We start from the raw sequence: 27,336 nt of genomic DNA on the forward strand, positions 1-27,336 counted from the left end.
CTTTACAAAAATGTGTTCAATGAGAACACTGAAAAAGAGAAGAGGTTTTATTATAGTCAGGTAGGTGCTACATGTAAATTTGGGCAGCTTAAAAGCACCTCATTCCCTCTGTGACATCACTTGCTATGCTACTTAGGCCTTGCCTAAGCATAGTTGTGCCATGTTTTCAAAGCCTGAAAAATGTCCACCCATACTACTGTATGCTTAACCTGCTAAACTTTTTTTCTTATTTCATCTGACTTCCAAGTTGAAAGTGATAGAACATTGTCATAGTGCCACATTACCTTCATTTGAAATTGATTTTCTGTTTTGAATTCAGCTCATCAGATTGTAAAAGTACGATTGCTTTAAAAATAGTATTAAAACTAGGTAGTTAATGAGTTGCAATAAAACTGATGTTTTCATTGTCTTCTAGATGTATTGTGAAGATCACTGGTGATATGACAGTATCATTCCCAAGTGGGATTATTAAAGTATTCACCAGCAACCCATCTCCAGCTGTGCTCTGCTTCAGGGTAAAAAACACAAGCAAACTAGAACAGATTCTTCCAAATGCACAACTTGTATACAGGTTTTGTATTTTATTTTTTTTTTAATATAATAGTAAACTACCTGATTTGTAAAATGTGAATTATTGTACATGTAAATCAGAATTCTCTACAGTCTTGTTGATTTGCTTATACATAATTTCATTTCCTGAACTAATCTGGTTTAGCCCAGTTTCTCTCCACTGCCACCATTAAAAATTTCAGTGATTACTGAACTTGAAATTTATGCTAAATATAACAGGAGCCATAAAAATAGTTTGCAAATAAATAGAATGGTTTAATAAAATATTTAAAGAACATTTTTTCTAATCAAACTACATGATCATATAACTAATTACAAATACAGAGAAAATCAGATGTCAAAAATAGGACACATTGTCATATGGATTTCTTTATATAGTAGTAACAATGGTAAGATTATGAAACAGCCTTAAATAGAAAACAAGTAGTAGGAGCTACACCTAATCTCATTTGTTCAGTTATTAGTGTATTTTTAAGCTGTATAATTTCTACAGTAGATCAGATCCATTACATAATTGTATTTCTCAAGTGTACAGGAGCATGCTTACGAGAATTTTTAAGAAAAAAAGCTGCCAGTTGAGTAGGATAATTGTTGAAATCACAGCATTTGAACATATGTTAAAAAAAAAAAAGTAAAAGCAGATATCTGTTTCAGCTGAGCAGTTTCTATTTCATTTATTGGAGAAATTATTTGAAAACCAGTTAAACAGTTCTAGATGCTACATTTTTAAAATTACTGAAATAACTTGAAACAAACCACATGCGTCCATTCTTTTGTATTTAATTTCATTTTGATTGTTCATACTTGATGTAATGAATGATTCATACAAAATTAAATTTATCATTCTTTGACATGACAGTTTATAACTGAAATGTTAGAAGAGCTGTATCTGACAGTGAATTATAACGAAAAATGATATTTTGGAAAAAAGTGAAAATGTTTAGCATTCTTGTCTGAGTGCTGTAACACTTCACCTCTAATTACCAAGGATGCGTATACTGGATATTTATGAAGTTAAACCCGTATGTTAATAATTTGATTTTTCATCATATGCTGCAATGACTATCATTTGCTTAGTATGTATAGAGATGAAACTTTTTAATGTGCGTAATATTTGTGGAGACATCAGAATTTCTGTTTTGAATTACACTTGAGTGTGGAGGAGCAGAAGGATTTTGCTACTTGTTTCATTTGCTTAAATTTTGGAAGGCCTCTGTGATAAGTGTTTATCTATATATTTTAATGAAAATGAAAATTGCATTAATGACAATACTCTATTGAGAACCAAATTCTAAGTCAATTGGACAGGCTACTGGTATTCAAGTCACTGTTCTAGGACATACAACCCATTGCAGTCATATTTACTCTATTCCAGGTGCTTGTTTTCAGCTTTCACTCAGCACACACACTCTGCATGCCTCCTTAGGGATGGATGCAGTTCCTCTATGTATCCACAAATGGAGCTCTTTGATTCTTAAGTGATTTGAATTTTGTTTCTGAATCGGTTTTCTTAAAAGCTTCATCCTTATTAAAAAACAAACCTGATGCAATCAGAGCTGAAAATATTCTTGGTCTACAAAACACCTTTTTGTGCTCCAGTAGCTCCCAACCAGGATTTTGCTTTTGCAGTCACATGCACTCTTACCTTCATATAGAAATTTGTGTTACTAAGACTGAATGTGACTATAAATATCTGAGGAACAATTGTTTATAATAATTTGAAAATCACTTTTAACTGAAAAAATTTTGAAGGCTTACACTATAAATATGTGAAAGTATGGTAACACATAGAGCACAAATCTTAATTCAGTGCATTAGTGAAGTTATGTAATAAAAAAAAAACTAATTATGATTTTAGGATTTATTTCAAATTTAATAACATTCCTTTTCATAGACCACTTTCATCTCCACCTCCCATGTATTCTCACAGAAACTGATTGTATTAAAATTGTGTTCTGTTAAATGTAAAATCCAAATTTGGCATTAACTCCATGTTGTGATGCAGATCATCAGTGGAGGAAACTCACTGCTCCACAACCTGGAAGGAGAATTTTTACCAGATGCAACAAGCACTTAATTTCTCTTAATATTTAGGAAGGTACAATTATGTGTTACAAAGCTTTAAAACAAATTCTTGCTTGAAATAGTGAAGAAGGGGAAAGATCTAGTCTTAATTTTTAGACATCTGAAATAATAAAACTCAGTGTTGCCTTCTGATTCCTGCCTTTTTCTTTGTAGTGATCAGTTACAAAGTGACTCCAGTACTAAGGATTTTTGGATGAACATGCAAGCTATAACTGTCTACCTCAAGAAATTGTCAGAGCAGAATCCATCTGCATCCTATTATAATGTGGTTGTTTTAAAGTATTGGGTAAATACTTTTTTTTCCCTTTGGAATTTTTTAGGGAACTCTGGCAGATTTCATATCTATACAGAAATTATAAGAATTGTTCTTTGCCTGCTTGCATGGATGAGCTGTCATCCCTCATCTAGGCCAATTTCTGGGTATTTCTGTTTCCAGTGCATAGGCTCTACCCAGGCTGAGTGCATTCATGTTATGCCTTCATGTCGTTCCCTGTGATTCATGACCTGTTTCAGCTTGCTCACTTTTCAGTCCAATTCATGTGTGCAAGCTTCAAACACTGATTCTTTATTTGTTAATAAAGTTAAGTTTTCCTTGAATTTAGGGGTTTTGGTAGGGGTTTGTTTGAGTTTGTAATTATATTTAATTTTGATTTTATAATTGCATAATTTTTGGGTACTGTAGCTAATCCACCATAATATATGAGAATGCATGATGTTCTTACCTCTCACAATATAATGGAACAGCTCATTCCATCCTGGAAACCATTTACAGGCACATGAAGGACAAGAAGGTCATTGGGAGTAGTCAGCATGGATTTACTAAGGGGAAGTCATGCTTGACTAACTTGATAAACTTCTATGATGAAATGACTGGGGAGAGCAGTGGATATTGTCTACCGTCTAGGAAGGCTTTTGACACTGTCTCCCTTAGCATCCTCACAGAGAAGCTGATGAAGTATGGGCTGGATGAGCAGACAATGAGGTAAACTGAAAACTGGCTGAACACCCAAGCCCAGAGGGAGATGGTCAGTGGCATGAGATCTAGTTGGAGGCCAGTAACTAGCCAGTGTACCCTGGGGTGTGTCTGATCCAGGAGGATCCAGTAAATTATAGGCACATCAGTGTTACTTCAGTCCTTGGGAAAATTATGGAACAAATCCTTCTGGGGACTATCACAAGTCAGTTGAAGCATGTAATTAGGAATAGCCAGCACAGATTCACCAGGGGCAAGTCATGCTTGACAAACCTGATCGCCTTCTATGACGAAGTAACATGCTCAGTTGATGTGGGGCAAGTGGTGGACACTGTCTACCTGGATTTCTCCAGGGCTTTCAAAATGGTTTCCCACAGCCTCCTCCTAGAAAAACTGATGCGTTTTAATCTAGCCAAGTGGTCTTTGCAGTGGGTGGGCAACTGGCTGACAGGCCGTACCCAGAGGGTGGTGGTAAATGGCTCCTTTTCAAACTAGCAACCTGTTGTGAGTGGGGTCCCCCAGGGATGGATATTGGGCCCAACACTAATGTCTTCATAAGTGCTCTGGATGATGGGATCTAGTGTACCCTGGTGAAGTTTGCCAATGACACACAACTGAGTGGGGAAGTGGACACTTTGGAAGGGAGAACCACCCTGCAGGATGACCTGGATAGGCTGAAAGAGTGGGCTAACAAGAACCTTATGAAGTTCAACAAGGACAGGTGTTAGGTCTTGCACCTGGGAAAACATAATTCAGGAGTGCAGCACAGGCTGGGATCTACCCTGCTGGGGAGCAGCTCTGTGGAAAGGGACCTGGGGGTCCTGGTGGACAACAAGCTCAATAGAAGTGAACAGTGTGCTGCTGCAGCAAAGAAAGCCAACAGGATGCTGGACTGCATTAGCAAGGGCATCACCAGCAAAGACAAAGAAGTCATTAGCCTACTCTACTTCACACTTGTCAGACCACACCAGGAATACTGCGTTCAGCTTTGGTCCCCGCTATGCAAAAAAAGATGTGGACACACTGGAGAGGGTCCAGAGAAGGGCCACAAAGATGATCAAAGGACTGGGAAGTCTCCCATACAAGGAAAGGCTGAGAGAATTGGGTTTGTTCAGCCTTGAGAAAAGAAGGCTTAGGGAAGACTTCATCACCATGTTCCAGTATTTAAAGAATGGCTACAAAGAAGATGGAGACTCCCTTTTTAAAAGGAGTCACATAGAGAAGACAGAGGCTAATGGGTACAAGTTACTCCTGGGGAGATTCTGATTGGACACAAGAGGGAAATTTTTCACAATGAGAGCAATCAGCCATTGGAATAATCTCCCCAGGGAAGGGAAGTGATGAATTCCTCAACATTGAACACTTTTAAGATTCAGCTGGACAGGGTGCTGGGCCATCTTGTCTAGACCATGCTTTCGCCAAGAAAAGTTGAAACAGATGATCCTTGTGGTCCCTTCCAACCTGGTATTCTATGATTCTGTTTAACATCTTCATTAAAGATCTGTATGAGGGGCCAGAGTGTACCCTCATCACGTTTGCTGATGACACCAAACGGGGAGGAGTGGCTGATAGGCCAGAGAGTCATGCTGCCATCCAGGGGGATCTCAACAGGTTGGAGAAATAGGCTGACAGGAACCTCATGAAGTTCAACAAGGGGAAATGCTAAGTCCTGCACCTGAGGAGAAATAACCCCATTGTCGCGGAGGAGTAATTTAGGGTTCTGCTTGCTGCAGAACAATGTTTAGATTTCTTTAAGAGAAGCACGACTTAAAAGAGTTCAGTGGTGGATCTACTCTATTATTTACTGCATGGGGGAGATATGCCAAGCCAAATGCTGCTTACCTTCTCTCCAGGAGCCTGTACCCATTCATGAAGCAAACTTTCAGGTGTCTTCCTTCCCTGATAACTGTTTTCTCTGAGGGCTGTGTCTTGGAGCTCCAGAGGCAAACTTTCAGGCGAGGCCTGTATCCGTCGCAGTGTAAACTTTCAGGATTCTTCTCTCCCTGATAACCGTTTGCTCCAGAGTCTGTATTTTAGAGCTCCGAAGGCAAACTTTCAGGGGAGGCCTGTAGCTGTTCACAAAAGCACACTTTCAGGCATTCCCTCCCTGATAGCCATTTGCTCTGGAGTCTATGTTTAAAGCTCCAGAGGCAAACTTTCAGGCGAGGCCTGGTAACTGTATGCAGAGCAGACTTTCAGGAGACAAAATTCTCAGAAAAAAAAGAAATTTTGATGAAGTAGAATAGCAGGAGGGCTGGCTCAATTTGGGTACCTGCACAGAGGTCCAGCCGAGCATAGAAAACTACAACCTTTTGTATCTTTACAAACCATTCATACCATGATTCAGTCCAATAGCAATATTTCACTTTGGGATCTTCTTGCTTCTCAATGGATCTTTTTTGCTGATTCCACATGGGCCTTTGCTTGTTTAGCTGTAGACATTGTTTATGGTCCATAGCCTTGCAGGTACTGTTTTGTCTGAATAAATCCTTTCTTGTCAGCGAAGTGCAAAATAGACCCCTTTTTGCAGATGTCTGTAATGTTTCCGTATTAGCCTTGGATTGTTGTTTCTTCCAGTCAGTTCCATTTTTCCCAGCAAAGTGCAAACTAGACCTTATCTTGCAAGTGGTCATTGTAGTTTGTAATTGCTTTTTGTAAATGTAAGCAGAACTTTACAGCTTAAAATTTTAGTAAACCCAGTTTACCAAGTAACATGAAGCAAAGATTATATTAAAAATCATACAACCTTATATCTCTAAATAATCTATTACACTTAGTGTGCATCTACTTAAGCTAAGTTATTAATATCGAACTGGAATTTGGCTCATCCACTAACCTGTGAGAAATAAAACCATTGCCATACAGCTCACTTATTTAGCAGGGAGAGCTCAAAGTGGGCTCATCCAGACTGTTGTATTTATAGAATGAAGTGGTTGACTCATAGTCAAATTGCATACAGTAGGAAAAATATACATGAGACTTCCTTTGCCCACAAGTTACTGGTGTTCAGTGTGCCGTTCCGCTTCCTTGTGTGTCTCCTCGAAGGAGATCTTGGCCTGACTGCGGCTCAGGCCTTTACCTCCTCTGGATCCTAGATCAAACTGCTGCTGGTTTGTCTGGGGGGGGAGTCAAGTGCATCCGCCACACCCATGTACCAGCATATGCTGGGGGCCACCCAGCTAGAAAGCAGCTTTGCAGAAAAGGCCCCAGGGCTCCTAGTGGACACCAAATTGAACATGAGCCAGCAATGTGCCCTTGAAGCAAAGGCAGCTAACAGTATCTTGGGCTGCATTAGGCAAAGCAGTTTGAGGGAGGTGATTCTTCCCCTCTACTCAGCAGTGATGAGGCCACACCTGGAGTACTGTGTCCAGTTCTGGGATTCTCAGTACAAGAGAGACATAGAGCTATTGGAGAGAGTCCAGCGAAGGGCCACAAAGATGATGAAGGGACTGGATCATCTCTCCTATGAGGAAAGGCTTAGAGAGCTGGGACTGTTTAGCCTGGAGAAGACTCAGTGGGGATCTCATTCATGTGTATAAATACCTGAAGGGAGGGTGCAAAAAAGACTGAGCCAGACTCTTTTCTGTGGTCCCCAGTGACAGGTCCACAAGAAATGAGCACAAACTGAATATCAGCAAACACTTTTTTTACTGTGAGGGTGACCAAGCACTGGAAGAGGTTGCCCAGAGAGGTGGTAGAGTCTCCATCCTTGGAAAAATTCAAAAGCAGCCAGCTCTAGGTGATCCTGCTTGAGCCAGGGGGGTTGGACCAGATGACCTTCAGAGGTCCTTTCCAACCTCAAGCATTCTGTGAATCTGTGAGAAGATGTTCTAGCTGTCAACAAAAAATCTTCATGAAAATTCAAGATAGGAAGACTCTCCTCAAAAGGGTGAATGGGGATTTGCTAGGCCTGCACTGAGATGGTTGAACATCTGAATCAACTCTCTCTACATTGAAAAACAAAAGAACCTATCAGCACAGCTATTAATATAATTTTAGCTTTCCGCATCCTCCCAATATAGTTTAAAATCTTGTCATACTGAATCTATAAAAAGCATGTTAGGTACACAGAGAATTCCTGAGAAAGATGAAAGGAACAGAACGTGTTTGGAATGCAGAAATGAGTACTGTGGAAGAATGAGATCTATTTAAGATCTTTACCATTGAGGAAAAATTAAGCGGTGGCATGCAGAAGCCTTGGCAGATAGAAAGGGGTCTGGGCTGCCAAAGAAAGGCAGGAGGAGACACCGGGGCATAGAAGGTTCCTCAGGGAGACTAGGAAAGTAGTAGAGGTGCAGCAGGGCAGTAGCACAAGCTCAGCTACAAAAGCAGCAGCATCCAACCCTCCTGCAGCAGGAAAATAATGCAGTTAATAGGTAAGAACTGTTTTGCTGGCTGCCTGTCCAATGACAGGTATTGCCCTCTGCTGCTGACTGTTTGGGCAGCTGAATTGATATGGCACACAACTGCTAAGGATGAAGTCATTTTGCTGCAAGCATGTTTCTTGTGTAAGGCAGAACACAAGACTAAAACAAAACTGTTTTGACTTATGAAAGCCAGAACAGGAAGGAGCCTCATGGGCCAGAGGGAGTTTAAACCTTTTCTTTTTTTTTTTTTTAATTTAAAATTAAAAGAACAGGAATTACTTTAGACTAAAACGGTTTTCAGAATTCTGAGATTAAGGGCTTAAAGGTCAGTTGTTCTTTTTGGTCTTTTGTCAGGATTTAGAGTTATGCTTGTTACCATTATTCCCTAATTCTGCCCAAAAGGGGAATATTTTAATTAGCTGCTTTCAATGGTTTATTCTTTTACAGGTATCTTCAAAGGGCATCCAGTCCACTCCCTTGAATCTTGCAACTTACTGGAAATGTAATGCTTACAGTACTGATGTGAGAGTAGATTATAAATACAATCCAGAGTCTATGAATATACCTAGTATGCTGTCTAATGTCCAGGTTATGGTACCAGTAGATGGAGGAGTAACAAACATGCAATCACTTCCACCTGCAAAATGGTAATATTAATACTTTCTTATATTAATACTCAGTGTATTCATTAGTGTCAGCCTGAAAAATTTCACTGGAAAAAACAGCTATATTTTTCCTATTGATAAAATGTGTGGTATCAGATGTTTAACACATTTTCTGGTCCAAAACAGATCATGTACAGCAAATTCACATAAATTAAAATGAGACTATTTGCACCCATTCCAACTGTGTAATAATACAAATCTTTCTGAATAAAAGCCTTTCTGAAATTTCCCATGTTTGTTTTCTTTTAGCCAATAGACAGGATATTTTAAATAATGTGATTTGAAACCAAAATATCTTAATGGTTAAGAAACCATTATATATATGTGTGCGTAAATATATCCATATATATAAATTATAAAGAGTAGAAGAAATGCAGTTCTTAAAAATATTTCTTGATTGTTCTAGCTTTAAAATTACCATTTACAGTAGCACTTGAAAGTGAGGCACATGTCTCAGATAACTATGCTTCTACAAGTTTGTGAAAACAAGCAGAGGGTAGCAGGGCTAGGCAGAGCAGGGCATCCCTGGAGCAAAAGGTGAGCAGAATTCTGTCACTGTGCATGTGGTTTGGCAGCACATAGTTACATGCCCAGCTGTAACGTAATTCCTGAACTGTTTATTTCCAAGAGGGATAAGAGGGTCTTTTTAACATGAAGGTTAAGAGGACAAAGAATACAAAGTTGAGGGAAGGCAGGCATTGTTAAACTTATTACTTATAGATTAGTTTACCTTATAAAGCAAGGTTCAGAAATAAAATAAACCTGGTGTATTTATCTGAAAGGTTCTGATGTTTCTGGAGGCAATGCATTTAAATGTGTTAATTGGACAAAATAGTAATAGAGTATCATTTTAAGTGGAAAAAATCCTGGCAAGACTGAATTTTTCTGACTTGGTATTTCAAGGGAGCAATACTTTTAACTAAATCACCTTAAGCTTATTCTGAGCAAGGGCAGGTTTTGTATCTTGCCTGCACAACTTCACTAAAACCTTTGGTGAAGCCAGTCTGTCCCCTCCCTGCTCAGGCTTCTTCCACAAAGGAATGCCCACCCAAAATACCTAGTGTTAGCTAGGAAGATTCAAACCTTAGTGACAGTTTCCTTAAAGATTCATCAAAGAGACTCGAGCCCCAGGTATTCTCTCTTTCACCTAGGCAACAATCCAAGGCCAGAATTTTGAGCCTTGCAAGCTCACAAAAAAAATACAGTCATGTCCCAGGCAGCTCTAGTATGTCTCATGCTACATGTTTGGTCTAGTTGGTTGGGTGGTGGGTTTGGGATTTTTATTTTTAAGAATAAATGTTTTATAATCTGACCCCCTGCAAGTAACCACTACCATCTATGCTATTTGCATGAGCATTTCACTCCTGCTACACCAATGCCAATGACAGTTTCAAACCTATCAGCACTTCATGCCGCTCACAGCTTTAAGTTGTTAACTTTCCTTTGATGGAACAGCTGCAAAGTGCTCAAAGAGTTTAAATGCCCTGTCAGCATAAAGACTATGGTGCTTGGTGCTCTTTGCTTTTCTGCTCCTTTACAGCATCAAAAGTTAACTTAAACCCTGAGTCACTTCTGCTAACTAGTTTTACTAGAATGAAAATGGAATAAAATTCACACATCCCGGAATTTCACATAGGGGAGACCAAACAATTTTGCTCCCCCTCATACCATTGTCATGAAGCATAAAGACTCAGATTTCAAACTACTTCAAGCATGTTTGGCCTTTCCTTACCCTTTGAGACCACAGAGGGTTTTGAGTTGTGAAGTGGAGCCATAATCTGGGCATAGGACAGTGTTAACTGTATAAAAAGGTGGTACATACATCTGAGCTCTGCTGCAAGCTTAGGGGCAATGCGGATACACCCTTCTGTTTTCCTGTTTGCTTTGTATAGTTTTCCACAAACTCACCTTAAAATGATCAAATATTTTTATAAACCTCCATTGAGAGATGTAGATTATATGCGCATGTTCTGTAACATACCAGTGTAAATCTAGGGAAATAATATTCTAAAAATTGGTGCTTCTAACTAACCTACCATTCTCTTACAGGAATGCAGACCAGATGAAAGCTTATTGGAAAATATCTAGCATTTCAGAGAAGTCTGAGAATGGAGGCAAGTTGAACTCTTTTGTTTTGTTTTCTTGTACAGAAAAATGATAACAGTAAAAAGGTTAACAGTAAAAATTTTAGCCTCTGTGTCTTCATGCTTGTTTACACTTGCTGTATCCTATCAGTTCACCTTCTTCTCAATGAAATTCCTCCTGAGAGATTCCATTAACAGTGAGATGTAAAAATATTAATTATAAAAAAAAAAAAAAAATAGTGAAGCCCCTTGAAAGCAGCTAGTACCACTAAAATACAGGGTGCTTCAAAAAGATGGACCTAATTTGAAATCACTATATCTCTGCAACCACGAATCGCCCATGAATGAAACTCTTACTGCTTGAAAGGGTGGGGCATAGAGTTTCAAATGATTACTGCTAGATGCCTCTCCCAGCACACAGAGCCCCTCACTTCAGTCATATGCAAGATGGCAACCCTGCACCTGCTTTGAAATTGGGTCCATCTTTTTGAAACAGCCTGTAGAGTTTAGTCTGGGCAAGGAAATCATTACATCAATGCTATTTGGAAATGAGCAATTATTCAAAGGAAAATACATTTAATATGTGTTCTGTTTTTCCACACACTGACAACTGAGATAAAGTAGAAAGAGGTAAGTGGAATAACTGGGGGAAAGAAAAAAAAAATCCAAAAGTCTTGTGATGACATAGGCTCAACTACACATGATCCTTGACTAACATTTTGAGAGTTTTTGTTTTGACCATATATGACTCCAGGAAAAAAATAAATCTATGCACATCTGCTCAGAATGGTAATTTATATAGCATTTTGTAAGGTACCAATAGTTGTCCTCTGCCCAGCTGCTTTTCCGAGTTCTGGTTGATGTCACAGCCCTTGCAGCCTTTGCAGATGCAATGTTTTTCTGAAGCAGAAAAACAGGAGCCAAAGGGAGTCATCTCATCCACAAAGTCTGTGTGGAGAAATGGACTTGCAGTGTAATGGCCTGTTAAGAATTTAGTGCAGGGAATTTTAAAAGCACAGATTTGCTTGTAAATATGACTCGTTTCATATAGGAACCACAATCACAGTGTCACAGTATGTCTGGGATTGGAAGGGACCTCAAAAGATCATCTAGTCCAATCCCCCTGCCAGAGCAGGAACGCCTAGATGAGGTCACACAGGAACATGTCCAGGCGGGTTTTGAATGTCTCCAGGGAAGGAGACTCCACAACCTCCCTGGGCAGCCTGTTCCAGTGCTCCGTCACCCTCACTGAGAAGAAGTTTTTTCTCAAATTTAAGTGGAACCTCTTGTGTTCCAGCTTGATCCCATTACCCCTTGTCCTATCGTTTGCCATCGAGAAGAGCCTGGCTCCATCCTCATGGCACTCACCTTTATATACTTATAGACATTAATAAGGTGCCCCCTTAGTCTCCTCTTCTCCAAACTAAAGAGACCCAGCTCCCTCAGCCTTTCTTCATAAGGGAGGTGCTCCACTCCCTTAATCATCTTGGTTGCCCTACGCTGGACTCTCTCCAGCAGTTCCCTGTCCTTCTTGAACTGAGGGGCCCAGAACTGGACACAATATTCCAGATGGGGGTCTCACCAGGGCAGAGTAGAGGGGAAGGAGAACCTCTCTCGATCTACTAACCCCCCTTCTAATACACCCCAGGATGCCATTGGCCTTCTTGGACACAAGGGCACAGTGCTGGCTCATGGTCATCCTGCTGTCCACCAGGACCCCCAGGTCCCTTTCCCCTACACTGCTTTCTAATAGGTCATTCCCCAGCCTATACTGGAACCTGGGGTTTTTCCTGCCCAGATGCAGGACTCTACACTTCCCCTTGTTAAATTTCATCAGGTTATTCCCCACCCAAACTTGCTGATAGTACACTCAATTCCCTCGTCTAAATTGTTAATGAATATATTGAGTAATATTGGCCCCAGTACTGACCCCTGAGGCGCTCCACTAGATACTGGCCTCCAACTAGACTCCGCACCACTGACTACCACTCCCTGGCTTCTCTCCTTAAGCCAGTTTGCAACCCACCTCATTACTCTATTGTCCAGACCACACCTCCTAAACTTAGCAACTAGGATGCTATGGGAGACTGTGTCAAAGGCTTTACTGAAGTCAAGGTAGATCACATCCAGCGCTCTGCCATCATCCATCCACCTTGTTACATTCTCATAAAAGGCTATGAGGTTGGTCAAGTATGACTTACCCTTGGTAAAGCCATGCTGACTGCCCCTAATGACCCTCTTATCCTTGATATGCCTTGAGATGGCACCAAGGACAAGCTGTTCCATTACTTTCCCAGAGACAGAGGTGAGGCTGACCGGTCTATAATTACCCAGGTCCTCCTTCTTGCCCTTTTTGAAGACTGGAGTGACATTTGCTTTCCTCCAATCCTCGGGCACCTCCCCCGTTTCCCAAGACTTGGCAAAGAAGATGGAGAGCGGTCTAGCAATGACTTCAGCCAGCTCCCTCAGCACCCGTGGGTGCATCTCATCTGGACCCATGGATTTATGGATGTCCAGATTACTTAATTGCTCCCTAACCCAGTCCTCATCGACTAAAGCAAACTCCTCCATTGACCTGGCTTCATCCAGGGTCTCATGGGTACAGGGCTCCCCAGGACAGCCTCCGGCAGAGTAGACAGAGACAAAGAAGGCATTCAGTAATTCTGCCTTCTCTGTATCTTCTGCCACCAGGGCACCCACCTGGTGAACTACTATTCATCATTGGGCCTACATTGCCTCTGGTATTAGTTTTATCTGCTATGTATTTGAAGAAGTTCTTTTTGCTGTCCTTGACCCCTTTCGCCAGGTTTAATTCTAAGGAGGCCAAGCCACAAGCCTGGGAAGGGAAAAAATCTCTTCTGTTGCTGCAAAGGCTGCAAAACTCCGGTAGTCATTCAAACAAAATCAGAGATAATTTGATCTGACAGGGTATTGCTGCAGTCTGGTGTACTTTATCATTCACTAACCTCACAGTTCTTTGCCGTCTCCCTTACATTATGATTATGTAGGGATATACTTCTCTTTCGCTAGCTGTGAAAAAGAAGAATTTCTAACTGCATGGAGAAAATTAACTCAATTTCAGTTAAACCATCACATCCCACCATCTTTCTTCCCCTTTTATTTGAATATAAACGCTTAGTATTCACAGTTAAGTGTTTAAGAGGAAGTCATACTATGCCTGTCTTACATTTACGGAAACAAAGGGAAGAGTTGCAGAAGCACTCTTAATATTACCACAAATGTCTTGAAATCCTTCTTATTCTGGTGTACAGGGTGGTAAAATGTTTTGGTTTTTGTGTTCCATCACATTATGTGAGCTGACAGAGATAAAACACAGAACAAATTTTCAAAGCACTTGAATATACGAGTTTCCATACTTACAGTGGAAAGAAGTTCTGATTTACCCAAACTGTGACAGACCTCCTGAAGAAATTAAATGGACTTTAAGCCAAATTTATCAAGAACAAATCACTGCATAAAACAATTTCATTCATCAGTTCCTACTTTTATCCTAGTAACATTTCAGTTTCTAACTTTCCTCCTCATTTAGCATTTCCTACTAACTAGTTGTTTTAAAGAAGTAAAAATACTTGACTTTCTCTATTCCATTAATTAATTATTTAAATATCTTTTTTCCCAGTATATTTTGCAAGAAAATAAAAGACTTGTTTAAGAACTAGAAAATAATGTTGTGGGGGGGTTTTTTAATGTCTTGCATTGACTACAAAGGTGTACTTAAAGTAATTTTGAACTAATGCTACTTTATAATGGCACTGAATTGAACTTCACCACTGACTGTGAAAAATCAACTGAAGTTTTTGCGGAAATTTATTTAATCAGACCCTGTCTTTATTAGGAAAATAATAATTTCTTTCCTTTGGGTACATTACTGTTCAGCTGCATTTCTTCCAATGGTTTTGTTCATGTACATTCATCCAGGCAGATCGCAACATTTAAATATTCTGATGTACTTTCAAATCTGCTAATGAAAAGTACTATGTAAAAGATAGACTAGCAAGCATAAATTATAGGGAATAATGAGGTATTTAATATAATAAGAGATTACCAGGCTGTCTGATATACACATTCCTCTATGAGTGTAATCTTGTAGAAATGTGTATTGCTTCTCTCTAAATCGTTTGCTAATCACTGTCTTAAAGTCTTGGAAAAAAAGAGAGTTGTACTCTCTTAAAGATCACCATGTTAGTTTTCCTCCTTACTACTAGAAATTTAGGGAGATCATTTTGTTCTTGCAAAACAACCAGCCTTTCAGTTTTGTTATTTTTATAGGTTCTGGATCCCTTAGGGCAAAATTTGAACTTTCAGAAGGACCCAGTAAACCAGCAACACTTGCAGTGCAATTCATTAGTGAAGGAAGCACCCTTTCAGGAGTAGATGTAGAGCTAGTAGGCACTGGTTATCGACTTTCCCTCCTTAAGAAGAGATTTGCTACTGGTAAGACAACAACATGCTATATATTAAAATATTATATATTCTATAGTACTAAATTATAAAATATGAAACTGTTATTTAAGTGATGCATAAATCATTACTTTTCCTCAAAAACATGGATGAAAACTGTTTCACTTTTTTTGTTCTTCCATAGTTAATCAAACTCCAGGAAAATATTGACAAAAATCTGTTTTATCTATTGGCTGCAAAAAAAAAGACCTTTATTTTTCAGGATGGTATATGGCAGACTGTTGATGAACCTGTGGAAGTCATTGGATCAAAGGAGTGTAAGAAGGTCACTCTGCCCACTCTACTTTTCAAAAACTATTTTAACATGCATTTATTTTTAAAAAATATTGACCTACTTTAAGGCTGAACTACAGAACAGAAAATGTACTTTTAAAAGTAATTTTGCAAACTTTTTATTACTTTATAATAGCACTGAAGTTAACTTCAACACTGTCTGTAAATGATCATCTGCAATATTTGGAAAAATTCATTGAAATTTTAGTAAATTTATATAGAGTAAATAAAAATAATCAATAGTTGTAATGAAAGTATGAAATTGTATGTTATACTGTAAACATTAAACCTAAAAATGTAGGAAAGCAAGTAAGAAATAGTTGAACTTTCCATAAATAATATTAATTTTTCAGATTCTTTGGTTGCCAGTTTTTAAAGAAAACAGATGCAAAGTCTCATGTTGTTCTTCCATCCACTCGTGCCATAAAACCAGCTGAATTAGAGATGTATAAAAAAAAATGTAACTTGATGCCTGTCTATCATATATTATTAACATATAAGTTGTTTTATATAGGGTTTTTTTTCCAAAGTGCAATGTGTTACAAATTTGCAAAAGACAAAAGAAATTTACTTCTGTGGTTAGTAAATTTTATGGGTGTTGTGATTGTTTGAATCAATGCTGTAGATTTTTTCTTTTTTTTTTTATGAATTGCATAACATCTGTGCCTTAAAAAGACAAAACAAACAAAAACAAAACAAAAAAACAAACCAACCAACCAAACAAACAAAAACAAAAGCCACAAACAAACAAAACAACTGTGCCTATCCACTTTGTTATTCACATGCCTCAATTACTTTTTCAAAGTTTGGCTCTTCATTAAGAAAGCACAATGTTTGTATAATACATACAATTTTAGAAAAATTCTTTTGACTGGGATTTGCAAAACTGCAGATTGTTTTAAAAAAGGTTTAAAATACTATTTTACTTTCTCATGGGGCAATTGCAATAAATGCAGCTGTAGTAAAGGGAGATGCATAATGCAGGACTTTGAAACTCTGAGACAGTAACTTTAATGTCACCAAAGATGAAAATCCTGAAAAAATCACAGAAGATGGTAGAAAGCAAACAGCATTTTCTTTCACTTTGACTGCAAATCTTTGAAACTTAAGTGCTTTGAGGGTTGTGTGATTTGAATGTAAACATAATACTTTGGGAGGAATAGCATTTTAGAAGGGTATTTTATAGCAGCAGGAAGACAAGTACTGCCATTTCTATTAGTTTAAATTTTATCTAAACCCACCAATTTTAATATTTTTATTGTCATCTAATCTGTTTGCCGCAACCTTAGCACAGGGAAGTGACGCGTTAGTAACATTTTTAAAGCAAGTCACTGATTTAGAAAATCTTTTATGTATTTGTATTATCAAGTGTTTTTTCAATGCTGAAATCAAAAGTATTGGGGCAAAATAATTCAATAACCTACAAGTGGGAATTTTATATGACCATTTTGAATACCAGTATCTATTTCAAATTGTCTATCAAAACAATAAAACTTACTTGAATGACTTCATGCAAAACCAGTAATGAATTGGACTGCTGGAGAGCTTTGTGGAGTCTAAGTAAATTCTAATGTATACTACACACTTTTTCAGATAAGAGTTCCATTATTAGCAGTAGGCATATATTGTACTGTAGATTTGATTGGAAGATTATATTTGGCTCTTAACTTGCTAATCTTATTGAATGGTAAATTTCTAACTCATATAAAATGGTACAGTCTTTTTAGTGAAATCTTAATCATAATCTGCTTTACAGCCAAACTGTGTTTAATATGACAATATTTTACTAATGAAACCCAAAACTGTATTGCTGTTTTTAATCAAGTATTACTTTCATTTCTTAGTTAAATTAAGTAGTTCTGTTTCAGCACTTTTAAACTAGGGTGCAGGTTACAATTTTGAAGCCATACAAGTTTATATAGACTTTTTTTTGTAAATAAATTTAAAAATAATGTCTGTCTGAAAAGAAAACCATATGTAGCAAGCTGGTTCTTGCTTGTGTATACAGCACTGTCCTTTGTAGCTGCCTCCTAAGAAAATTAATTTGTAAACAAAACTCTAAAGGATCTGAATTTGTATGGATTGTTACTACATCAGACTGTAAATTCGAACATACAAGTTTATCTTACGAAAATTGTAAATACTTCTGATTTTTCCAAAAATATAAATTTTAAGAAAATTTTGCATCCATAATAAACATGTAATATATAATTTAAATACTGATTTATATTGCTTATACTTTCACAGTTAGTCCTACAAAACTTCTAAGCAATAATAGAACAAAACTATGCCTGTATTGAATGTTTTTAAAGTGTTAATTGATTTTTAAGTGATAAGTAGTAGAGATAATCAGTACAGGAAAGACATGGACCCATTGGAGTGGGTCCAGAGGAGGGCCACAAAAATTATCAGAGGGCTGGAACACCTCTCCTATGAGGACAGGCTGAGAGAGTTGGGGTTGTTCAGCCTGGAGAAGAGAGGGCTCAAGGGAGACCTTATTGCAGCCTTTCAATAATTAAAGGTGGTTTATAAGAAAGAGAGAGACTTTTTACCAGGGCCTGTAGTGACAGGACAAGGGACAATGGTTTTAAACTGAAAGAGGGTAGATTTATACTGGGCATAAGGAAAAAAAAATATTATGAGGATGGTGAGACACTCTAACCAGTTGCCTAGAGAAGTTGTGGATGCCCCATCATTGGAAGTGTTCAAGGTCAGGTTGGATGGGGCTTTGAGCAACCTGGTCTAGTGAAAGATGTCCCTGCCCATTGCAAGGGTGACAAACTTTTTAGTAGGGCTTGTTGCGATAGGACAAGGGGTAATGGTTTTAAATTAAAAGAGGGTAGATTCAGACTAGATATAAGGAAGAAATTTTTTTACTATGAGGATGGTGAAACACTGGAACAGGTTTCCCAGAAAGGTGGTAGATGCCCCATCCTTGGAAACATTCAAGGTCAGGTTGGATGGGGTTCTGAGCAACCTGATCTGGTTGAAGATGTCCCTGCTTGTTGCAGTGGAGGTTGGACCAGATGACCTTTGAATGTCCCTTCCAACCCAAACTATTCTATGATTCTATGCTAATATATCAACTCTTTTAAATATTTAAAAAACCACCACAGAGACTGTAGGTGGAAAGATGACTTCTGCAGATAGTTGCATCTTTACTAAACTGAAATACCTAAGATGTGTACAACTTGTGCCATTGCTAAATTGGTATGCTTAACTAATAGCTTCAATTAGGCCTAACTGTGGATATACTTATCAGAAAAAACTTTGTAGACATGAGCTGTTTTCTCTAAACAGTTCTATCAAATGCTATATATTCCCTAACTTCCTTAATAACCATATATTTTGTTGAGTGCACAGGAAAAAAAATCAGTGGCAAGATTAAAGCAATCCTTTCTGATTTCTTATGTTCTACCAGTCCAAAACAGTAGGTGATTTAAGTACTACTTTGGCAGTCTGAGAGTACTCTTTCCAAGCTGTGAGCACAGAAATAAGAGAGAAACTTTTTACTGTGCAGGGTATTTGAAGGAGCTAAGATATTTGATTATCAACTGGAACAGCATGGGAGTTACAAGTGGGATGGGTTTTGCCATCTAACTAGAAAGGAAGGTCTTGCAGCATGCTAAAAAGCATTACGTTTCAAGTCTTGCATGTTTGAGAAGCTTAATATAGGCATCTAAATATCTGCGCACCTTTTGTTTTCTTGGAATTGCTAGATGATTGGTTTCCATTTCAGTTGTCATGAAAGGGCAATTTTACTTTAGAGCATGCAGGAAAAGGTCAGGAATTCCTCCAAGAACAGAGTAAGCTAAAAACAGTTCAAGGTACTTTTTAATCTCTCTTGATTGGAGAGACATTCATTCTGAGTAGATGAGACCCTAGGCCATACAGGTGGGGAGCAGAACTTGTCTTTGAAATGCTGGAACACTTGGGATAATTTTTCAGCTAGTGTGTCTGGCAGTTTCTCCACAGCTGAGATGCAGACCTGCAGGGAGGAAGATAGACTTCCCTCGTATTGCTGGAGCTAGCCAACCAATTCATCCACCATTTGTTCCTTGCCTTCTTTCCAGGACACTACTGCCAATGAGCTGGCGTAGGATGATGGTGCACTCCACAGGAACTTCTGCCACATGGGTTGTGTGCATTGGATTTCATTGGTACCTGTGGGTAAATCATCATTATTGGTGTCACTATAAATCACCTCCAGAACAGCTAATTCTCTCAAGTACTGGATACCTTTCTCCATGGTAGTCTACTTGCCTCGGTGACAGGTAACATCTTCCTTGAAGGGGTACCTTTCCTTCACACCCGACAGAAGTTGCCTCCAGAGGCTGAGGGTTTGTGTCTTTTTTCCAATCGCCTTGTTAATGCCCTCTTCCCTAGACAGGGATCCCAGCTGCTTGGTTTCCCTACCCTCTAATTCCAAGCTACTAGCCTTGTTATCCCAGCATCAAAGCAGCCAAGCAACGATATGCTTGCCATCCTGGTGGCTGAAATCCTTTCACATATCTCGCAGCTCACCTGGGGATAGAGATTGGGTATTTATCTCTGGTTCTGCCTCCTCCTCCTGTTCTTGTGATGGGGCTGGGTTATCATCTGCCTCACTAAGCAAACTGATTTCTTTGTGTATTTCTTTTTCTGGAGAGGGGCAACTGATATAGACACAGGTTGGTTCTCTGATTCAGTTGCAGCCCCTGCTGCCTTGGTCTGGGTAGCCACAGTGCCTGTCACTGGGGTCTGAGCAGTTGCAGTGTTTGGCGCAAGGACAGGAGTAGCTGCAGTGCCTGTCAGTTTGTTATTCCTCTCTTCACCCTGAGTGTGCTGCATGGTGTTGAGCAGTGTTTGATAGATACTGGTCAGGGCCTAGCACAGTGCAGTACTTTGTGCTTCTTTGGAATAGCCAGAGCATTTTCCTTTTAAATATTCTATCACCTCATCAGGGCCCTGCAGTTGTTCAGGAGTGAAACTCCAAACCATCAGAGGCAAGAAATTCTCTAGATACCTGCCCATGTTTTCCCACATGCCGTTCCACCTGTGACCATCCAACCTCTGGGCAAATCTATGGGTGATATTCTTAACACATCCTTTTGTAACACTGTATATGACCTGACACACATTCAGAAGACATAGCAAAAAGCATGCTAGCTTGAATATCCCCAGGGTGTTCAAAATCCTCAAAAACTGTTGCACCTAAGCAAGAGGAGAAAAGGAAGATGAAGAAACGGGGGAAAATTCCTCCCCCCTCCGTCTTCTCCTTAGACTGGGTATGATTACTAATCAGTTCTGAGAGATGATGCCCGAGGTATGGAAATATCAACAATATCTTATGATAGAAATACAAAATAAAGACGCATAAGAAATGAAATCATGAGCTCATAATGATAGAGGGAACTAACACTTAAAGGGTTAACCACATAGTAAGTGCCTAGTTTAGAGCTTTGTGTAACCTATCATACTAAGAAAAACAGAGCCTCATTGAACGCAAAGATAAGATGTTTTGCAATATCCAGCTGTATCCTTGAGGAGACGAGATAACAAAGATTTTCAGCAAAGGGAGGATACCAATCTAGTTTTAACCAACTCAGCAGTTTGGGTCCCAGCCAACTAAGCATACTAAGCCAAAGGTAAAACGTTCACCATCACCAGGTAGCACCGCACAGGCACAATATGGAGGGGCCAAGGTCCTGGAACTCATTTTAATAAGAACCATCTTCTCGGGGAAAAGTTATGAATATGTATAGACGTTCCTGGGGTTGCCATGAATGTGTAACACCTTGCTGTATTTAATCACACCTCCTATTGTTAGAAGCCGCGCATGTGTGGCGGAACAATGCACTTTGCGCCCAGCGCCGAATAAACATACTTTCTTTATAACCTCGCAGGTTGTAAAGTTGTTTCCATGCGTCAATAGGCTGATATCATACAGGACAGCAATATGATATACCTAATCCTTTTCCCAGATGTAATAAACAGCACCGCAGGAACCACATAGGGCATACAGGAATTCAGATGACACAGACATGTGGACAAAGAAACATTGTGTAAGGAATGTTTAACGAAGGACAGTTGTTTTTACATAACCGATGACCTGGCGCCTGACCCCAGCAGGAGGGAAGGACTGAGAGACATCAGACTATGAATCCTTAATGTAAAACAGTCTCTTCAACTAATCCCGGAATACATACTGATACCTATATTTACAAGTTAATTTAGGGGGAAGGGTAGCCAAAGAACCAGGAACCCATATTTTAAATAGATTGATAAGGGGAAGAGTATTGTTAGAATTAGAAGAATAAAATATGTAAACTGAGGCAGGCGTTGGGTAGTCTGTAAACCCTGAAGTACCCAGCCAATGGGGAACAGGGGAGGGAAATTGCGGCCAGGATTTTGAGGGGATATAAGCAGGGGCTTTTTGCCCTATTATGTGTGCCTACCTTTAGGTAGAACACCCGATCTTGCAAAATCGTTATTAAAATATGCTTTGCTGAGAGATCCTGCCTGAGCCTATTATATTTGCAAGGTAGTTGTTTCCCACAATTGTGACCACTTAACTAATATAATAAACTTTAACACACTCTGGTCAGCTCTGTTGTAATCCCAACCCTTTTTCTCCTGTCTGGCTCGCCAAAAAGGACTGTCGTAGTTTAACCCCAGCCCCCCCAGCCAGCAGCTAAAACCATGTGCCAATCTCTCACCCCTCCCCCACCCCCGGTGGGTTGGAGAGGAGAATCAGAAAACAAAGGCAAAACTCACAGGTTGGGATAAGAACAGTTTAACGGAACAGTGAAAAAAACAAACAAACAAAAACAAACAAAAAACCAACCAAACAAAAACAAACAAACAAACAAACAAACAAACCCCATAAAAACAAACAAACAAACAAACAAACCCCATAAAAAACAAACAGCACAACCCTATCCGTGCGGCAGCTCCCCCTCCCAGCGCCAAGCAGACTCCTGCTGCAGCTAGCACTGAAACTCTCCCGTCGTCCCGACCACTGTTTGTGCTGAAACCCTTCTCCCCCTGCCCCGAGCCTCCTAATTGAAAACTCGATTATTATCTTCAACTCTGCATATTATTGCACTACTGAGCATTCCTTCTCAACTCGGTTTGACCTCCATTTTTACTGACATGTTGATTTTTTGTAAGGAGCCATTGAAGGAGGAATGTTGTTTTTACAACTGACTCCAGCAGGGGGGAGGACTGAGAGACATCTGACTATGAATCTTTAATGGAAAACAAAGTCTCTTCAAACTAATCCCGGGATGCATACTGATTCCTGGATTTAAAAAGTTAAACTAGGGGGAAGGGTAGCCAAAGAACCAGGAACCCATATTTTAAATAAATCAATAACGGGAGGGGGCTGTTAGAATTAGATGAATGAGATATGTAAACTGAGGCAGGCATTGGGTAGTCTGTAAACCCTGCAGTACCTAACCAATGGGGAACAGGGGAGAGAATTTGCAGCTGGGATTAGGGTGATATAAGCAGGGGCTTTTTGCCCTATTCTGTGTGCCTACGATTAGGTAGAACACCTGGTCTTGCAAAATCACTAATAAAATATACTTTGCTGAGAGATCCTGCCTAAGCCTATTATATTGTCAAGATGATAGTTTCCTACAAATTTGGGGGCTCACCCGGGATTCAATGTCATCATCTTGGGGGTCCCTATCACTGAAGGACAGGAAGGCACACCCTGTTGATTTCAACCATCCCATGGATCATCGGTGGGGACTCTAGGAGGGACTGACAGAAACCCCAAGGCTGTATTGAAGAAGGCAGATCCTTGCGAACTATAGGGGAAAGGACAAAGGAAAAAGTGGTAGGTACGATACAAGTGACCAGGCAACTCTGTGCACAGACCAAGGTAAGAAAATAGACTGTTAAGTACTACTTTGGTGGTCGGGGACATTCTGAGATGAAGGACAAGGCAGAAGGAGAAGCCTTGGGACTCAGAATGGGAAATATAAAGGAAAAATGCTAGGCCTAGGAAGGATAAAGGAAAAACCACTGATAACATTCCTCCATACAGTCCATTAGGGAGGAAGTTAAGGTATTGGGGAGACATGTGATGTACAAAAAGGAAGGATAAAAAGAAAACGATAAAGTATTGTGGTTTTGTCTGGACAAAGGAGCCCATAATATGGCTGAAGATATTCTGGCCAAAATACAGATCTCATGACGATTGGCAATGCCAAGATCTAAATTGGTACATAAAAAAACTGTAAGGGTTTAAAATCCTCCTTGGTACCAGGGTGGGTTCAAGTCCCACCTTTGCTGCAGCATTTTTATGAGTGCAAAGTGTGTGGCCTGATCAGTGTAAAGCACACATAAAAGAGGGTTCAAGTCCCTCTTGGGAATGGGAAAATATTCTTTAGACAAAAACCATTGACCAAGTCTGAGACTAGGATTGGATCCAGCCACACCTAAACTCCTCTCAGAAGGAGTTTAGAAAGCAAGGAGGTCCTTTCTGAACCTCATGACTCAATGGGAGGGTCTCCCTGATATTTTTAGTGATGGGAAATAAACTTGGCATAGAAAAGAGGGCACCCTTGGCCAAGGTATTGCAAAATTGGGAAAAAATTAATGGTACAGCAAGTTTGCAAGAAAAGCATGCAATGACCTTATGATGAGAAGATTGGCAATTTGTAATTAAAAATCACCTAAAAAACAGATGTCCCGAACAAATGAATTACGGATATGTATAGAATGATTTGGCATATGACCACCATAAAGAGGATGGCTGAAAACGATTACAAAAACTTCAAGAAATAATTTTAGCTGCAGCTGTGAGTAATTTAACTAAGATGCCTGCAGAGCCGGTGTCTGCAACACAATACGCTCCTCCCTCTGTATTGCTTCTCGATTCCCTCCCCAACTGTCTTTGTTGTCCTTACTGCTTTTGCTGGGCTTTACCCTGGGATCGCTAAAGTTATTTTGCAATGCAGCCAGCAATGGACATGTGCGTGTGTGGCGGATGCACTCGACATCCCCCCCAGCCAAACCAGCAGCAGTTTGGTCCAGGATCCAGAGGAGGTGTTTTGTCACGGAGGGACCCTGAAATTGGTTTTAGGCAGGCAACCAGGTCCGAAACAAACTTTATTCTGTCTGGAAAAGTCTGGCAAAGCAACCAATTAGAAATAGGGTTTATACAATTAGTTAGCACTCTGGTAACATAACATACAGGTTCAGATATCAGTTGAGGAAATAATTGGGGTACAGCAAATAAGAATAATAGAGATCCACAGCGTGCATACCCACACTCACAAAAAAACAACGCCAGAGCCGTCCCTGACTCCAGGATGCTACACTCGCTTATCTGGCGAGGAAATACACTTGCCTATCTCTGGCAAGGACCTACACTCGCTTATGCAGCGAGGAAAATATCTAGTAAGTTATCACTCACCCACACGCGGAGGTGAGGCAGTTCCAGTCCCGGGAGGTTATCTTAGACAGCGTCCCAGTCTAAGGGGAGGGCTCGTCGGCTGCAGCAGACCTGTGGCTCCGAGAGGACCACACAAAGGGGATCTTAGGTGGGAACCCCATTTTTATAGTCTTGTCAGATCTGGCTGTGGGCATTCCAGAAGCTTCTCTGCTTCTCTGCACCCCCCCACTCTGGCTATGGTCGCCCAGAAACTTCCTGACTTCTCAGTGCCTCTCCCCTCTCCTGGCTAATGGAAAACAAAAGGAGCTATTAACTGTCCAACTGAAGGAAAGGGGGGATGTGTTAGGGGAGAGGGGGATGTGCATGCACCTTCCACATCGAAGAAAAGGGGGGGGAATGTGCAAGTGCCACAGGTTTTAGCTGTAGCCAGGCCAAGAACTCCTTCCAGGAGAACCACAAGGAAGCAGAAAGGCACACTGAATGCCGGTAACTTGTGGACACAGGGAGTCTTGTGCATACTTTTCCTACTGTATGCAATTTGACTACGAGTCAACCACTTCATTCTATAAATATGACAGCCTGGATGAGCCCAATTTGAGCTCTCCCTGCTAAATAAGTGAGCTCTATGGCAATGGGTTTATTACTCACAGGTCAGTGGATGAGTCCAATTCAAGTTCAATATTAATCATTTAACTTAAGTAGATGCACACTAAGTGTAATAGATTATTTAGAGACATAAGGTTGTATGATATTTAATATACTCTTTGCTTCATGTTATTTGATAAGCTAGATTTGCTAAAATTTTAAGCTGTAAAGTTCTGCTCATATTTACCAAAAGCAACCACAAACTATACTGAACACTTATAAGGCCTATTTTGCACTTCGCTGAGAAGAAAGGATTTATTCAGACAAAACAGTATCTGCAAGGCTATGGACCATAAACAATGTCTACAGCTGAACAAAGCAAAGGCCCACGTGGAATCAGAGAAAAAGATCCAATGAGAAGCAAGAAGACCGCAAAGAGAAATATTGCTATTGGACTGAATCATGGTATGAATAGTTTGTAAAGATATAAAAGTCTGTGGTTTCGTATGCTTGGGTTGGACCTCTGCACAGGTACCCAACTTGAGCCAGCCCTCCTGCTATTCTACTCCATTGATTTTTTTTTCCTAAGAATTTTGTCTCCTGGAAGTCTGCTCTGCATATGGTTATCAGGCCTCGCCTGAAAGTTTGCTTAGAGTTCTAAAATACAGACTCTGGAGCAAACCATTATCAGGGAGAGAAGGCACCTGAAAGTTTGTTTCGTGAATAGATAGGGACATCTGGAGAGAAGGTAAGCAGCATTTGGCTTCGCATATTTCCTCCATGCAGTCAATAATAGAATGAACCAGCCACCGATCTCTTTTAAGTCGCACTTCTCTTTAAGTAATCTAAACACTGTTCTGCAGTAAGCAGAACCCTAAATTACTCCACCATGACATTGTGTGTGTATGTGTGTGTGTGTGTGTAGGGGAAGAAGTGAGTGGGGAGGATGTGTGTGTGAAATGCTCTCCTCCCCTCCAGTATTACATGTATGTGAAGAAGAGAAGCTGATAAATTAATGTATACTGTGATTAAGTTACAAAAGACGTACCCATCATTAACCAATTGACATGACCACCTTCATGAGCACTTGCAAAACGAGGGAATATTTTTCAAGTTTTAGATCCTTCTGCATGACAAGAGGGAAAGAGAAGATTAAGTAATACATTGTTTAGAAGCAGAGTGCTTGGTTTATATTTAACTAATAATTAATAGGTGTATTGTAAGTAAGAAACTAAACAATTATAACATCATCAATTATTTCTTAGTATAGATGCATTGTATGTCAAAATTTTCAAAAATTGTAATACATATGTAATATTTATGTGAATATAAGCAATGCAAGAGCATCCAGTCTTGGAAGCACTTATGGAGAATGATTCCCAGAACTCCCCAGTGCTGTCAATAAAAGAATGCCGCTTAACAGTATAATTGACTCTGCTATTAAGTTTATTTCTCAGTTTCAGTTGGTGAGCCAGGCAGGAGGGCCCACTCTGCCCAGATGCAGGACCAGTTGAGTCAAGGACTCTCTTGGGTATCCCCAGAGATTTCTCTGGAGAGACTCCTCATCTCAGTCAGATCCCTGCGGGGACAGACAAGGACCTCTGGTAAGAAGGCATTATTTTCAAAAAAAAAAAGAAAGAAAAAGTAGGACCAGTCAGGTGGTTGTGAACTATCCCTAAGTCATACACAGAGTAGCATATACCAGGTTGCTAGCACCTTCAGGGTGTACTGTAGTGGCTTCAGAGTGGTTTGTGTGGAAAGCTTACTCTGCTGTGGTTGTTGTGGTATAAAAACTTCCTCTGCTGAAGGTGTTGTGGTGTAAAACCAGCTCTGAATATAAAGTTGTAAAGCATATTGTAGTTTT

The 27,336-nt window shown here is 39.8% G+C and overlaps 1 protein-coding gene across 1 annotated transcript in view; it reads left to right on the forward strand.

Moving 5' to 3' along the window:
- The window catches only part of LOC135577094 (F-BAR domain only protein 2-like), a 131,263-nt gene extending 115,662 nt beyond the window's left edge, over positions 1-15,601 (forward strand). The window contains exons 21-26 of the mRNA XM_065044791.1: positions 416-571; positions 2,809-2,941; positions 8,443-8,642; positions 10,710-10,774; positions 15,035-15,199; positions 15,429-15,601. Of these exons, the coding sequence (XP_064900863.1) occupies positions 416-571; positions 2,809-2,941; positions 8,443-8,642; positions 10,710-10,774; positions 15,035-15,199; positions 15,429-15,451 (742 nt within the window). The 3' untranslated portion in view covers positions 15,452-15,601. The remainder of the gene's footprint in view (positions 1-415; positions 572-2,808; positions 2,942-8,442; positions 8,643-10,709; positions 10,775-15,034; positions 15,200-15,428) is intronic.
- The last annotated feature ends 11,735 nt before the right edge of the window (positions 15,602-27,336 follow it).

Source organism: Columba livia, chromosome W, assembly GCF_036013475.1.
Source record: "Columba livia isolate bColLiv1 breed racing homer chromosome W, bColLiv1.pat.W.v2, whole genome shotgun sequence".
NCBI lineage: Eukaryota > Metazoa > Chordata > Aves > Columbiformes > Columbidae > Columba > Columba livia.